This window comes from Podarcis melisellensis, assembly GCF_964234715.1.
Source record: "Podarcis melisellensis genome assembly, chromosome: 8".
NCBI classification, from domain to species: domain Eukaryota; kingdom Metazoa; phylum Chordata; class Lepidosauria; order Squamata; family Lacertidae; genus Podarcis; species Podarcis melisellensis.
Genome location: NC_138540.1, coordinates 75,989,928 through 76,005,704, shown reverse-complemented (window position 1 = coordinate 76,005,704; position 15,777 = coordinate 75,989,928). Strand labels below are relative to the sequence as shown.

General features: G+C 45.4%; 1 protein-coding gene across 1 annotated transcript; it reads left to right on the top strand.

The window, feature by feature from the left end:
• Nucleotides 1-7,882: 7,882 nt before the first annotated feature.
• LOC309375313 (phospholipase A2 inhibitor and Ly6/PLAUR domain-containing protein-like) lies at nt 7,883-15,777 on the top strand. The gene is made up of 6 exons (XM_081920993.1): nt 7,883-8,007; nt 8,737-8,829; nt 10,477-10,587; nt 12,090-12,242; nt 13,939-14,082; nt 15,262-15,777. The coding sequence occupies exons 2-6, from the start codon at nt 8,781-8,783 to the stop codon at nt 15,402-15,404; spliced, it is 600 nt and encodes a 199-aa protein (XP_081777119.1). The 5' UTR covers nt 7,883-8,007; nt 8,737-8,780; the 3' UTR covers nt 15,405-15,777.

The window sequence follows — 15,777 nt, the reverse complement described above, 5'->3', positions numbered from 1 at the left end:
TAGGGAGATTGTATGACAATCAACAATCATCTTTCATTGGGATTTGCCTGATATCGTCAGTATTGAATAGAGTTGCGCCACTGCTTTACAAATGGTAGAACCTTTTGGTTTTGCATTGTGTTTCTATGCTATGCACAAGAAGGTGGTCTGGAAATGAGATGATGGTCAGCCCCAAAGATCATGGCCAGTGGGCAAGGACAATGGGAGCTGGAGTTCAGTGATGTGTGGAGGACCACAGAGTGTCCTGCTTTAGCTACAGGTTGAAGCAGTACCTTCATGTACTCCAGCACTAAGCTCTGGCTCCTCCTTGTGTACACAGAAAGAATAGTTAATTGGTACCTTTATTCCAAAGCTACCGTAGATTAATATTGATTACAGGCATCATGCATTCCCTGGTGCATTCAGCCCACCCTACAGTACTGCTACAAATGGATAGATGTGTCCATTGAGGTTCTCTCAATTTCTCATTTTTCCAATCTTCTGTTCAATTCTCCGCATATTGCACCAATTTGTTATTACTATTTTTAAATCCTCGTGAAAATTCACCAGCACCTTTGTGCAAATTGCTCCTTATAAACATATTTTTGTATGCACTTTGGACTAATGTGCAAAATTTTGTAAACATCGTTTGATTGAAGAACTGCATCACAAAATTTGGTAAAGTGGAAATTTCAAAGAATGACTGTGTTTCTGTTCTCACATTATTTCAGAAAGTCAAGGCGGGGAACAGCAATTTAACAATCAATCCCTCCTCACAGGGAACTCTGAGAATTGTAGCTCTGGGAGGGGAATAGGAGGTCACCTGTCAACTCTTAGCACCCTTAACAAACTACAGCTCCCACGATTCTTTGCAGGAAGCTGTGATTGTTCAAAGTGGTATCATAGTGCACTAAATGTTTGAAGTGCTGCCTGGGTTTCAATAACTATGCTTCTGGAATGAAAAGAAAAAAGGTTTATATGATCCTGTTTTCTTGTCAATAAAAAAAAAATATCTGAACAATCTTTATTTAACAAAATGTATAGACCACTTATAGTTAAAAATAAATACATCTCCAAGCAGTTTTCACAATTATGTTGTTGAAGGCAGAAAGCTTGAAATTGTGCATCCTATTCCTCTGTCTGAAGTAATTCCAGACACCTTTTTGCCCCTAACCCAGTAGCAAACAAAATATCTGAGTCTATATGACTCATAATGTTCATTGATTGTACTAAATGCACAACAGACACACACACCACACCAAAAAGTGGGAGGGGGGATAATGGGGAAGTATTGGACATGATTTGAAAAAGTCTGTGGCTGTCACGTACAAAAATTGTACTGTATGGAACAAAACACCAAGCAGGAAAAAAATAACCAAATTGCTGACAGTGAAATTCAGTGAAATTACTGAGCAAGTAGTTTTCTTGCTTCCAGGAAGCGTTGCCAACAGAAAAAGAACAGAGCAATAAAATGGGATTTTGATTCGCAAAGAATGGTCTGCTGGGGCATGTGGGGTACACGAGTGGTCTTGAAAGCTGAATGACAGAAAATTTAGGACAGATACAATAAAGCCCTTCACAATGCACATAGTTGAACTATGGCACTCACTCCGACAGGATACAACGATAGCCACCAATTTAAATGGCTTTAAAAGAGAATTGCACAAATTCATAGAGGATAAGTCTATCAATGGTTGCTAGCACAATGGCACCAGCACATTTAGAAGATAGCAGGCAATGCACCCTGCATGTTGCAACTTTTACCATGTGCCTATAATATTGCTGGCATTGTCTGCAGCAATGATCTCAAGTTTGAGGCCCAGTGGAGAAAGCCAGGCCTCCACCACCAAGTTTATTTTCTGGGCTGTGGTAAACACAACTAAAGCTGGGCGTGTTGAAGACTGCCTTATGCTAGCAAAACTGTATAAAACGGGGTCAAATGTATGCTGGAAATGTAAGGAAAAAGAAGGCGCTTTTATCATATGTGGTGGAAATGTAAGGTAGTAAAAGAATTTTGAAGAATGAGACGCAGGTAGCGCTGTGGTCTAAACCACTGAGCCTTGGGCTTGCCAATCAGAAGGTCAGCCGTTCGAATCTCTGCAATGGAGTGAGCTCCCGTTGTTCGGTCCCAGCTCCTGCCAACCTAGCCGTTCGAAAGCACGTCAAAGTGCAAGTAGATAAATAGGTACCGCTCTGGCGGGAAGGTAAACGGCGTTTCCGTGCGCTGCTCTGGTTCGCCAAAAGCAGCTTAGTCATGCTGGCCACATGACCCAGAAGCTGTCTGTGGACAAATGTCGGCTCCCTTGGCCAGTAAAGCGAGATGAGCACTGCAACCCCAGAGTCATCCGCAACTGGACTTAAGGGTCAGGGATCCCTTTACCTTTACCTTTACTGTATATAATGAGTTGAAAAAAAATGTTTAAAATAACCTTTTCTAAATAAAAACCTGGAGCCTTCCTTTTAGGAATTCTAGGTGCTGAAATCCAAAGGAAGCAGAAAAGAATATGTATGCAGCCACGGCTGCACAGATGTTATTGGCCCAGGGATGGAAAGAATATGAAGTTCCTACCAGAGAAGAATGGCAGATCAAGTAATAATAATAATAATTTATTATTTATACCCCGCCCATCTGGCTGAGTTTCCCCAGCCACTCTGGGCGGCTCCCAATCAGTGTTAAAAACAGTACAGCATTACATATTAAAAACTTCCCTGAACAGGGCTGCCTTAAGATGTCTTCTGAATGTCAGGTAATTCTTTATCTCTTTGACATCTGATGGGAGGGCGTTCCACAGGGCGGGCGCCACTACCGAGAAGGCCCTCTGTCTGGTTCCCTGTAGCCTCACTTCTCGCAATGAGGGAACCGCCAGAAGGCCCTCGGCGCTGGATCTCAGTGTCCGGGCTGAACGATGGGGGTGGAGGCGCTCCTTCAGGTATACAGGACTGAGGCCGTTTAGGGCTTTAAAGGTCAGCACCAACACTTTGAATCGTGCTCGGAAACGTACTGGGAGCCAGTGCAGATCTCTCAGAACCGGTGTTATGTGGTCCCGGCGGCCACTCACAGTCACCAGTCTAGCTGCCGCATTCTGGATTAATTGCAGTTTCCGGGTCACCTTCAAAGGTAGCCCCACGTAGAGCGCGTTGCAGTAGTCCAAGCGTGAGATAACTAGAGCATGCACCACTCTGGCGAGACAGTCCGCGGGGAGGTAGGGTCTTAGCCTGCGTACCAGGTGGAGCTGGTAGACAGCTGCCCTGGACACAGAGTTAACCTGCGCCTCCATGGACAGCTGTGAGTCCAAAATGACTCCCAGGCTGCGCACCTGGTCCTTCAGGGGCACAGTTACCCCATTCAGGACCAGGGAATCCTCCACACCTGCCCCCCTCCTGTCCCCCAAAAACAGTACTGCTGTCTTGTCAGGATTCAACCTCAATCTGTTAGCCGCCATCCAACCTCCAACCGCCTCCAGGCACTCACACAGGACCTTCACCGCCTTCACTGGTTCTGATTTAAAGGAGAGGTAGAGCTGGGTGTCATCTGCATACTGATGAACACCCAGTCCAAACCCCCTGATGATCTCTCCCAGCGGCTTCATATAGATATTAAAAAGCATGGGGGAGAGGACAGAACCCTGAGGCACCCCACAAGTGAGAGCCCAGGGGTCTGAACACTCACCCCCCACCACCACTTTCTGGACACGGCCCAGGAGGAAGGAGCGGAACCACTGTATGACAGTGCCCCCAGCTCCCAGCCCCTCTAGACGGTCCAGAAGGATGTTATGGTCGATGGTGTCAAAGGCCGCTGAGAGATCCAGCAGAACTAGGAAACAGCTCTCACCTTTGTCCCTAGCCCGCCGGAGATCATCAACCAGCGCGACCAAGGCAGTTTCAATCCCATGGTGAGGCCTGAATCCCGATTGGAAGGGATCCAAATGGTCCGTTTCCTCCAGGCGTGCTTGGAGTTGTTCAGCAACCACCCGCTCAATCACCTTGCCCAAGAATAGCAGATTTGAGACTGGGCGATAGTTGGCCAAATTGGCCGGGTCTAAAGATGTTTTTTTAAGAAGCGGTTCAATGACCGCCTCTTTCAGCGGGTCTGGGAAGGCTCCCTCACAGAGGGAAGCATTCACCACCCCACAATGCCCATCGCCCAGCCCTTCCCGGCTCGCTTTTATCAGCCAGGATGGGCAAGGATCAAGGAGACAGGTGGTCGGTTTCACTCGTCCAAGCAGCCTATCCACATCCTCGGAGGTAACAGATTGGAATTGATCCCATATAACAGGACCAGACAGAACTCTAGCACTCTCCCGCCCTGGCCCTGCTCCCACGGTGGAGTCTACCTCCTTCTGAATCTGAGCGATTTTATCTGCAAAAAACTTTGCAAAAGCATTGCAGGAGATCTTGGGGTCCCTACCAGGCCCCGGTGGTACAGGTGGTTCCGATAAACTGCGAACCACCTGAAAAAGTCTCCTGCTGCTGTTTTCTGCAGATGCAATGGAGGCGGCGAAGAAGTCCCTCTTCGCCATCGCCATTGCCACTTGGTAGGCTCGACGTTGAGCTCTAACCCGCGTCCGGTCTGATTCAGAATGAGTTTTCCGCCACCGGCGCTCTAGCCGTCTCAACGATTGTTTCATCACCCTCAGCTCCGGGGAAAACCACGGGGCTGTCCGGGCTCCATGCAATCGGAGAGGGCGCTTCGGAGCCAGACAGTCAATAGCCCTGGTTAACTCCGCATTCCAGCGTGCCACCAGGGAATCAGCTGAAAGGCCATCAGCTTGGGATAAAGCATCCCCTACCACTCTCTGGAAGCCAATTGGATCCATTAAGTGGTGGGGGCGGACCATCCGAATCGGTCCCACCTCCCTGCGGAGGGGAAGGGTTGCGGAGAAGTCCAGTTGCACCAGGAAGTGATCTGACCATGGCACTTCTTTTGTTTCACTTTTAGTTAATGTCAGATCACCAACATCCGTAGAGGTAAACACCAAGTCTAAGGCATGTCCGTGGCTATGAGTTGGGCCAGACTTATTCAGGGACAGCCCCATGGAGGCCATGCTTTCCACGAAGTCCTGAGCGGCCCCTTGTAAGGTCGTGTCGGCAACCAAGCTAGGTGTCTCCAGGAGCATATCCGCCATGACCTGAAGCAGCTCGGGCAGGGAATCCTTGGTGCAGCGGGGAGGTCGGTACACCAGTAGGAATCCTGTACTGCCCCTATTGCCCAACTTCCAGAACATGCACTCAGAAAACTGGGTCTTCCCAATAGGACACCTGGTGCAGACTAATGACTTCCTAAAAATCACTGCAACCCCCCCTCCCCGCCCACATGACCTGGGTTGCTGTGCGTAAGAGAAACCTGGTGGGCAAGCAGCGGCAAGGACAGGCCCATCTGCTTCATCCAACCAGGTCTCTGTCACACATGCCAGGTCAAATCCTCCATCCACAATCAGGTCGTGGATGGCAGTGGTTTTATTCATCATTGACCTGGCATTGCACAGCAACACTTTCAGGTCATGTGGGTTTCCCTTTCTGATTACTGTATCCTTCCAGTCAGGACCAGACCTGGAGGCAGGGATAGTCCTCAAACAACGACTAAACCTGCCTCCTCGGTAATGACATGGTCTGGTCTTAGCATAACTCCTCCTCCTGCCCGTAATCACTGAGATCGGGTGTCGATGGATTATGCCGAAATGGCAAAAATGACCGGAAGAATCAGAAATCAGGAAACCAAAATTTTAATAAGAAATGGGGAAAATTTATAACTTATCTTAAAAACCATTGTAAACAGTTAAAATCATAAGTAGAATTGGAATATCACTTGTAGTTTAATGGTGAGTTTTGGACACAATGGAGAGGTAAAAGATATGCATTATCATAAGAAATGCAATAGGACCCACAAAGGGGAAGAGGGAAGTCCTAGAGATTCTTTGGAATCTTGTTTCTATGTTGTATGTTGGATATGTGACTGTAAAATTTTAATCTGAAAAACCAAATAAATAAATAAAATTTTAAAAAAGAAGACTGCCTTATGCTGGACTTACCCTGCCCAGTCTGGAAGTTCCTTAACTCAGTGCTAGAGCATTTGCTTTGCAATCAGTGTAGAACACATTAAACCAGAGCAGGGATGTGCAACAGGTCAATCGGGATCATCTGGTCAATCCCCAGGAGGTTCTGGTCAATCACGGTCGATTGCTGGCTCCTCTTCCTTTGCGGTGTCACAAGAGCATCCTGGCCCACCCTCTCGCCCCGCCCTCCAGACAGAGTTTTCACTGTGAGGTACATTCTTTCCTTAGTGATCTTTTGTTGAGCGACTTTTGCCCCTTCCCCTTTACTCAATTTTGACTTTTTCCTCTTAAAAACGGGGCTTTAATCCCTAAAAACCTCAACAACTTTGACCTGAAACTCCCCCCCCCCAAAAAAGTGGTAGATCACTGCCAGTTTTTTATTCTGTGAGTAGATCGCAGTCTCTTGGGAATTGGACATCCCTGAACTAGAGGAACCAATGGCCTGTGTTCTTACGTTCCCTTCGCTGCTTGAGGCACATGGCCTCTCCCAAGACCTGCAAGGTCTTCCTTCATGCACAACCATGGAGGGCATGGCTACCAATGCCTACCAGCCATAATGGCCATGTTCTACCTCCCCTGTCAGAGGCGATATGTCTCTGAGGATCAATTGCTGGGAATTGCAGGAGGGCAGAGAAGGGGATGCTTGACCTGGTTGGCCATTACTGACCTGACCCAGTGGGTTCATCTAATGTTCTAACTATTTAAAAAGAAAATCAGAAGAGGAAGTAAGATACTTGAAAACAAATCTATTTTTTTTGAGGACAACCAGTGCTGACCCTGCATCTGGATGAGGTCTACTTAAATTGGCAAAGGGGGAAAAATGCCTTTACATAATTCATTTCCCTATTCTCTCTCATTGCGCAACACTGAAGTGCCTACCCGAGTCATGAGGTAGGTTAAAAAAATATGGTCTGAAAACACTGAAGTCTATAGCAGAAAACACAGAAACCCAAATTGCCCCCATACCCTGAAAGAAGTCTCAACACAATTTATTGGATAGGGGGAACGGTTCCATTTATTGAAATATAACAAAATTAGGTAAAGGTAAAGGGACCCCTGACCATTAGGTCCAGTTGTGACCGACTCTGGGGTTGCGGTGCTCATCTTGCTTTATTGGCCAAGGGAGCCAGCGTACAGCTTCCGGGTCATGTGGCCAGCATGACTAAGCCGCTTCTGGTGAACCAGAGCAGCGCACGGAAGTGCCGTTTACCTTCCCACTGGAGCAGTACCTATTTATCTACTTGCACTTTGACGTGCTTTCAAACCACTAGGTTGGCAGTAGCAGGGACCGAGCAATGGGAGCTCACCCCGTCGCGGGGATTCGAACTGCTGACCTTCTGATCAGCAAGTCCTAGGCTCTGTGGTTTAACCCACAGCGCCACCTGCGTGCCTTCTAACAAAATTAGAGACTCTGCCAATTAAGGAGTTCAGTAAATAATTAAAAGCAGGCAGAAGTGCATCATATTGTGGAACAAGGCTTTGCAAAAAAAAATGTGTGTTAAGCAAATACAAACGTGTATTTGGGGAGAAATTTGCACTAAAATGTTGATATAGGTTCATGAGGACTTCTTTTTTAAAAAAAGCTGAAAATTTAGAAAACTGACCTTTAGAATGAAGGGGGAAAAAGAGAGAAGAGATTCTGAAATTGGCAGCTGCATCCTTTGCTACCTGTAGCTTAGATGGCTTTCCGAAGCAAGTTTACTTCAGATGCTGAATGGGTAAAGGAAGGATTGGGCTACAAGTTTTTTTAATTGATTCTCAGCACTACCAAAATAGGGAAATGAAAGGACACTGGCCCAGAAACTGAAGGAATGGGATTCAGAAATCTGTAATAGGAGGAGGAGCTTAGGAAATACGTCCTCAAATTCTTGTTTATAAAGAGAGAAACTAATGAAAACAGAGAGGAAAACATCCCAAGCCTGTCTTTTCTTCCTCTTCCAACAGACACCATCTTGACAACACCTGAGAACTCTTGGTAAGGCCACCATCATCCTCTGATATGTTCCTAGTCCAATCCTTGAACTTAAGCTTACGAAAATTGCATTTAAGCTAGCATCCAAGTAGAATGGAATCTTGGAGTCTGGAGGCCGTATTCAATGTTGGTCCTACTCTGAGTAGACCCATTGAGGTTAATGGGCATGGCAAATGTAGGTTCATCGATTTCAATGTGTCTATGCTTAGTTGAACACAGCCCTAGGTCATCTGCCCAGTTTGATCTAATTTAGCCATGTTCAGGCATTGTAAATATCTAACAGCGAGATCAGGATGCTGGACTAGCTGTGCCTTTGAAACCTGATGTTCTTCTTATGCTTTTATGTTACTTCTGTATCTGGTGGAATTTGGATAAGTCATGCAGCCTTCTGTGGATAAAAAAACCCCCTCTGTTTTTCCCCTCTGTAATGAAAGGGACATGCTTTGATATTATTGTTTCTGAATCACATGTGTACCATGACATTCACCAGAGGAGCACAAGGAGGTGCACAATCTCTCCCCACACCAATTTTCCCCATTCATCAATGCTGTGAGGTAGGTTAGGCTGAGAGAAGGTGACTGTCCCTAGGTCACCTAGCACATTTCATGACAGAGAGCAGATATCATTTTTGAGATTCAGAGATATGTAACTTGAGAATGTGCTCCCCAGCCTGCCCACCCCCCAAGCTTGTTAAATTTGCAACACTTCACCACCTAACAAATTACATTACAGGGGCAGTTTCTGTCTGAAGCTACTTAGCAGCATTTGGCATCACCATGAAGTTCCTGCTGGGACTCGCCATTGGCTTTCTGCTTGTGACTATAGGTAAGTAGGGATGGGAGAATCTGTCGATTTCATGTTTTTCCCAAGTTCTGAATGTGTCCATTTCAGTTTCTTCCATATTTATACTTGCATTTTTGCATGCACTCTTTGGAAACTGCATCGCAACCTTTGGAGATGTGCAAATGTTGAAGGATAGCTGTTTCAGTTTGTGTATTGTGATGAATGAAGAAGGCTTGCATTTTTTTATTATTTAAAGTGAGCTGAAGCAAATTTCTTTCCCATCCCTGAAGGTCAGGAACGTTCCCGTTGTCATGCCATCTGTGTAACATTGTTATGGGAACCAGCATAGCTCCTGTGTGATGGGGAAGGGAGAATTTTACATAATGCAGGGGTAGAAACCTGAGGTACTTCAGCCATGCTGGCTCAGGCTGATAAGAGGCTGAAGGACCACACACTCCATCCTAGTGCTAGACCCTTTCCCACCAGCTTCAAACCAAGAGGGAGGTCACTGTATTATTGGAGAGGTTGATGCAAGCCCCACAATTGAGTCTGGTCCCCTTCAAAGAGGGAGTAGGACCAGTTCAAACAGGAGATGTTTTATGCAAGTGGAAGGTCATGCTTGGTAGGAACTCAGGAGAGGTGGTTGTTCCTCGGTGGCTGTTCCTCCTTGTTGCCCTTCCACTGGCAGGTAGCTGGTGAAATGTGGACTGAATGAAGAAACTGTTAGGTGGATTTGTAGCTGGTTGACTGACTGAACCCAAAGAGTGCTCATTAAATGGTTCCTCATCATCCTGGGGAAAAGGAACAGGTGAGGTGCCACAGGGGTCTGTCTTGGGCCCATTGTTGTTTAACATCCTTATAAACGACTTGGATGAAGGAATTGAGGGGATGCTCATCAAATTTGCAGATGACACCAAACTGAGAGAGGTAGCTAATGATGCAGAAGATAGAATCAGGATTCAAAATTTCCTTAGGAGATTGGAGAACTGGGTCCAAACTAGCAAAATGAATTGCAATAGGGAAAAATGTAAGGTTCTGTACATAGACAGGAAGAACTAGCTGCATAGGTATAAGATGGGGGACACCTGGCTTACTTGTACACGTGAAAAGGGTCTAGGAGTCTTGGTGGACCACAAGCTTAACACAAATCAGCTGTGTGATACAGCAGCAAAAAATCTAATGTTATTCTAGGCTGCATCAAGTATAGTATCCTGATCAAGGAAAGCAATAGTCCTGCTCTATTCTGTCTTTATTCTGTCAGTCACTGAGGACAGGCTCCTAGGGTCACTCTGGAGAAGACACATGGGAAGAAAACTGAAGAGGAGTTGTTCTGTCCACTCCAACGCTAAGCATTGGTGCTTCAATTTCAAGAGAATGGTGTGCAAGTTCTGTTACATACAGTGCAACTTCAATACCACTTAAGTCACTATTAAAAAAAAGATACAGGATCACTCCAAATCATCTGTCCATGGATGTCAGAGAAAATAGTACACACAGCTGAAAGGGAACACCTGGAGATCTGCATTGATCCTTGTAATGGGTCCCTAAAATAAAAATTGTTGCATTGTTATAAGATTATCGTATAAACATAGAAGGTTGCACATTCTTAGAAGGGGCGTAAATGTGAGGTTGCACTTCTGAATTTGCTTCTACCCTCCTGAATGGTGTGAACTGTTGGCCCTTTTCCAGGTGCTTCTTTGAAGTGTGAAGTTTGTATGGGCAGTGGCAACAGCTGTTCTGGCCCCATGGAGACCTGTGACAATGACACCTGCGTCATCTCTGTATCTGAAACCACTGTAGGTGAGTTAAATGGACCGCAAATCTGAGCCTGTGAATAGCTTAAGCAACATTATATTTACTCAGCAGCAGCAGTACCAAAGGCAGCAAGTCATACGGTTCAATTCCAAAAGCAAATAATCTTTCATGTGGCAACTTTTTTTTTTTAATTGTGTGAAGCTTTTATTCTCCTGGCAAGCATTAAGAAAGTAGAACAGATGAATGTCAGGCTAGAGTGAATAATTTCTTTTATGCAAGTGAAAGATGGAAAATAGGAAGTCCTTTTATTTTTCTCTGTTTTTCCTTTCTCCTTTACCCTCTTTTCTTCTTTCCCCCCTTCTTTTTATCTTATTTCTTCTGTCTCTCCTTTTGTTTTGCTTTCTGTTGGTATCCTCTGCTCTGGGCCATTATTGGGGTCGAAGGATCACCGTATTTTTCGCCCCATAGGGCGCACCGCCCCATAGGACGCACCTAGTTTTTTGGGGGGGAATAACCCGACACCAGCCCCGAGAACAGCCTGCTATCCGCAAGCCTAGGGAGCTCGGCGGGAAGTCCCCAGGCTTGCGGAGAGCTGTGCGAAGCCCGGGCACGCTCTTCAGCGCGCCCCAGGCTTCAGAATGCAGGCAGGTCTGTGCAACCCTTGGGAGACCGGCGCGACTTTGCGCTGGTCTCCCGAGGGTTGCGCAGAGCTTCCTGAAGCCTGGAGAGCCAGAGCCTGCATTCACCCCATAAGACGCACACACATTTCCCCTTCATTTTTGGAGGGGAAAAAGTGTGTCCTATAGGGCGAAAAATTCGGTACTCACACATGAAGGTGGCGGATCACTGGGTGGAAGGACCTTGAGTAAGAGGCAAAGAAGGAAAGACTTCCTCACGTGAGAGACTGGGAGAAGAAAGGAAAGCTCCCTGGTGAGAGCTGGAAGGGTCCACCATTTTCGGTGTGAGAAAAGGATTAAGAACTACCTTTGAGAGAGGACTCTGCATTTTCTTATCTCTTTCTTTCTCTGATGTTGTTTTTCTTTAGTTTCTTTAATTGCATTGTATTATGAAAAAGCTTTAATAAAAATCTTATGGGGAGAAAAAAAGAACCTAAGTAGAGCACTATCAGATCAGGCCAAAAGACCATCTTGTCTAGCACTCTGTTCTCACCATTGCCAACCAAATGCCCATGGAAAGCTTGCGATCAGAACCTCAATGCAACAACACATTTCTCATTTCTGATTCCTGGCAGCTGGCTCTCAGAGGCATAGCCATTATGGCTAGCAGTGAATGATAGCCTTATCTTCATCTAACAATGGCTGCTAACCACAGTAGCTACATCCCCTATTTTTGGTGTCTTAAATTTTTTTTAGCTGTGGTTTTAAACCCTGTTGAGCTTGGAAATGAGCCTTGTAAATAGTTATAATGAATGCATTAAATATAGGAGAATTTCATATCTTCTTTGAAAATTAGAACTGGGTTTGGGATTTTCTGACTAAAGAAACTAGCAGAGGCCTAACCCTTCATCCTTCATTCCACCCCTGTAGGTGGAATGCAAGCTCAGATAATAGCTAAAAGCTGTGAATCCTCCAAAATCTGCAAAGACAGAACACAACTCCTCAACTTTGGGCGAGGGCAAGAACTAAGGGCAGGAATCGCTTGCTGTGTAGGGGATGCCTGCAAAACTGCAACTCCTCAAGGTAAGGCATACTTCACCAGGGCTAGCCCAAGAAATTGTACTTCCTGAGATGAAGGGTGAGGTGGCCTGGTGAATGTGCACAATGTCTGGTTGTTGTACACATTAAGCACTCAACTTGTGCTACTCTTAACATATGATGGGGATTATAAAGAGGGAGGTCAGAGGGAAATGAATGCATTAAGTATAGGTAAAGGTGTTGGCAATTCAGTTAGAGCTGGAATGTATACAAAACAAGCATAATAACCCTTCACAAAGGTGATAAAACTATCAACTTGGTAGTTTGGGGTTAATTAACACCAGTACAGCATAGGAAACAATTGTCTCCATTCAGAACGATGTGAAATGAATTGTGCCTCTTGATGAAGAAGTTTCACAGTGGAGCCTCCCTTTGAAATTGTTCTACACACACACCTGTTTCTAACATTTAGGGGCATGAATTCAGGCTCATGGTAATGGTCAGCACTTCAGAGACAGAAGGTAGGAGAACAAACCAAGCCATATATAAGACAATGTGAGAGAACAATAACAATGTCACTTTATTTGTACCCTGCCCATCAGACCAGGTTGCCCCAGCCTCTCTGGGTAGCTTCCAACGTATATAAAAACATAACAAAACATTAATTTTTAAAAAACTTCCCTATACGGGGCTGCCTTCAGATGTCTTCTAAAAGTTATTTAGTTCCTCATCTCCTTTACATCTACTGGGAAAGCCCTCTGTCTGGTTCCCTGTAGCTTTAGCTTCATTTCTTGCCGTAAAGGATCCTCCAGGAGGTCCTCAGTGTCTGGGCTGAATGATGGGGCTGGAGATGCTCCTTCAGGTATACAGGGTCAAGGCCATTTAGGGCTTTAAAGGTCATCACCAACACTTTGAATTGTGCTCAGAATTCAGAAGGAGAAGATGTAGAAATTCTCCCCTTGCACTTGTGAATAAGGGAGGAATAGGGATTTGCATACTCTCCAGAAATTGTGTCTACGCTTTCAAAATGTGAGGTTTGCTTGTGCTCTGCTCTTGCCCCACACTTTCTTGACGCAGGTCCACACTTTCCTAGTCCATCTTTGAGCACTTTCTTTCCCCCACCTCTTTCCCCAGGAAAACACAATCTTTACTGCTGAATCAGAGCAAACAGCAATTCAGGTTTTCCACTGACTGTCGTTTGCTCCAGTTCAGTGGTAAGTATTGTGATTTCCTGGGGAAAAGAGGCAGGGGAAAGAAAAGTCTGGAAATCTCAGCCCAGATGCTATGACAGTGATGTAGCTCAGCCTGGTGGCTACCTGTGTCTGTTTCCAGAAGTTGTTGAAAGGACCTTACCTGCAATAGACCTGTAGACTCTAAATGGGAGGACTGAGGGTTCTCTGTGTTTTTTTGCCTGGAACCCTCCGGCTCTGAGGAACGGGCATCTCAAATGCCTCTGGGCTGGGGAGATGCTGACAATATGGATTCCTCATGCACCGGGGCTTCTGGGAAAGTGGTACCATCAGCAGTTGATGAGGATATTAATTCCTTCGCCTGTTCTGCCACCATCTCAGAATCCATCATGCCATGCCCTTGACATTTGGGGTGTGGGTGTGTGACCCAGGACTATTACAACTTCCTAGTAAAATAGAGGACTGCTAATTCAAAACTATGTTCACCTCTGCATCAGTTTCCTTGCTTGCTTCGCTCTCCCAACCAATGGGCTTTCACTAATTGGTTCCAGTGCCTCCACGCATCAACCAACCCAATGGGAAGCAGTGCCCAGCCTGCTTTTCTTTGCTTTCCGGTGTTTGCGATCCCAATGAGACGGTGGACTGCGTTGGACCACAGAACGACTGCCTTGAAATGGCTGTGATGGTTTCTTATGGTAATTCCAATTTCACATACACAATGTACCATTGAAGGAGAGTCAATGTCCTATATCTATTCTCTTCAGGCAAACTAAAATGCAGGTTGAAAAGCAACTGACAGCATCAGTTGCACGAACATAAAAATATGCATAAAATACATTGGTGGAGTCAGCACTACATGGTGCTACATAGCCCTCTGAACAGTTTGCCACTGATTTCTGCCCCTCCAAAACATTTATCTGTCCTATTCAGTGAGCTCATGCCACATACACTCTCTGAGACTAAAGAAGCCATACAATCATAAAACTGTAGAGTTGGAAGGGACCATGAGGGTCATCTAGTCCAACCCCACTGGAATGCAGGAATCTTTTACCCAACGTGGGGCTCAAACCCACAACCCTGAGGTCAAGAGTCTCATTCTCTACCCACTGAGATATCCTTCCTTACTTATTAGGTTACTGGACTGAATTACTCATTAGGTTAAATAAATTACAGAGCAAAGACTCAGCGGATATGGACATCTCTTCTTGTAATATATGTAAAATACATGAGAATTGGAAGGGGGTGTCAGGGGTCCTTCAGCAACTGACTTGGCATGTTGTTGTTGTTAGAATTTATATACCGCCCTATACCCGGAGGTCTCAGGACAGTTCACAGAATACATTTTTATATAGAATACACTTTATAAAGATGTATTTTTACCATAAAGATGCAGAAGACCCACTTGGTTTCAGAAAATGGCTAGATGGGGATCACATAGTCTAAAGCCAGCTACATTGCTAAGTTTATATAGACTTACTCTGGTCCGTTTTTGTTTTTGTTTTTGCACTGTTATGCTGCAATGCTGTAAATACATCTGGGAATAATCCCCACTGAACTCAATAAGGCTTTCTTCTGAGCAGACATGTATAGGATTGCTGTTAATAGACTCATTAATTAGCCTTTGCTACGCATCAATAACAGCAATATCAGGTAACAGATTCCAGAGGTGTGGTTGTGCTAATCTGTTGCAACTGAGGTCAAGTGGCCGTGAAACGTAAGAGATAGAAAGAGAGCCTGTGATAAGTATATAGGCCAAACCACACCTGCAAATTCTTATAGCACAAGGGATGGAAAATGTATTGGGACTTGGGCAGAGAGGGCAGTTGTTCGTGGAACCCAGGACTCATCGAATACATCTTGTCTCCCATATCCAGGAACTGTCATCGTCAAGGTTGTTCAGAAGGGCTGTGCCACTAAGGGGTTTTGTGATGGCTTAAAACTAGGTGAAACCACCATATCCGGCTTTTACTCTCACGTCACAAAAGCTGAATGCGTGCCAGCCTCACGGCCAGAATGATGACTTCATCAGCTGCCTTCTCAGGATTTGGGGGCTTCTGCCACTGAAGAACCTATTCTGATCCACCTGTGCGCTGCTGCGTGAGGGGGTACTCTGCTTAAACACCTCTGTATCACTTATCTGCAACTTCATCCAAAAATGATTTCTACCTCCCAGGGGTAGAATGATACCCTCTTTGAGTGAAACAAATAAGTCATAACTTGCATGAAAAATGTCCCCTTGTTCTGCTAGAGCAGAGATGGGGAATCCTGTGGCCCTCCAGGTGTCAAGTGACAAGTGGGCAGGGCCACCCATCTGTCAATCACTTGACAACATTATGCTTCTTTATATAGAGAGATTTTTTCAAAGGAAAATAAAAAAAATTATACAACTT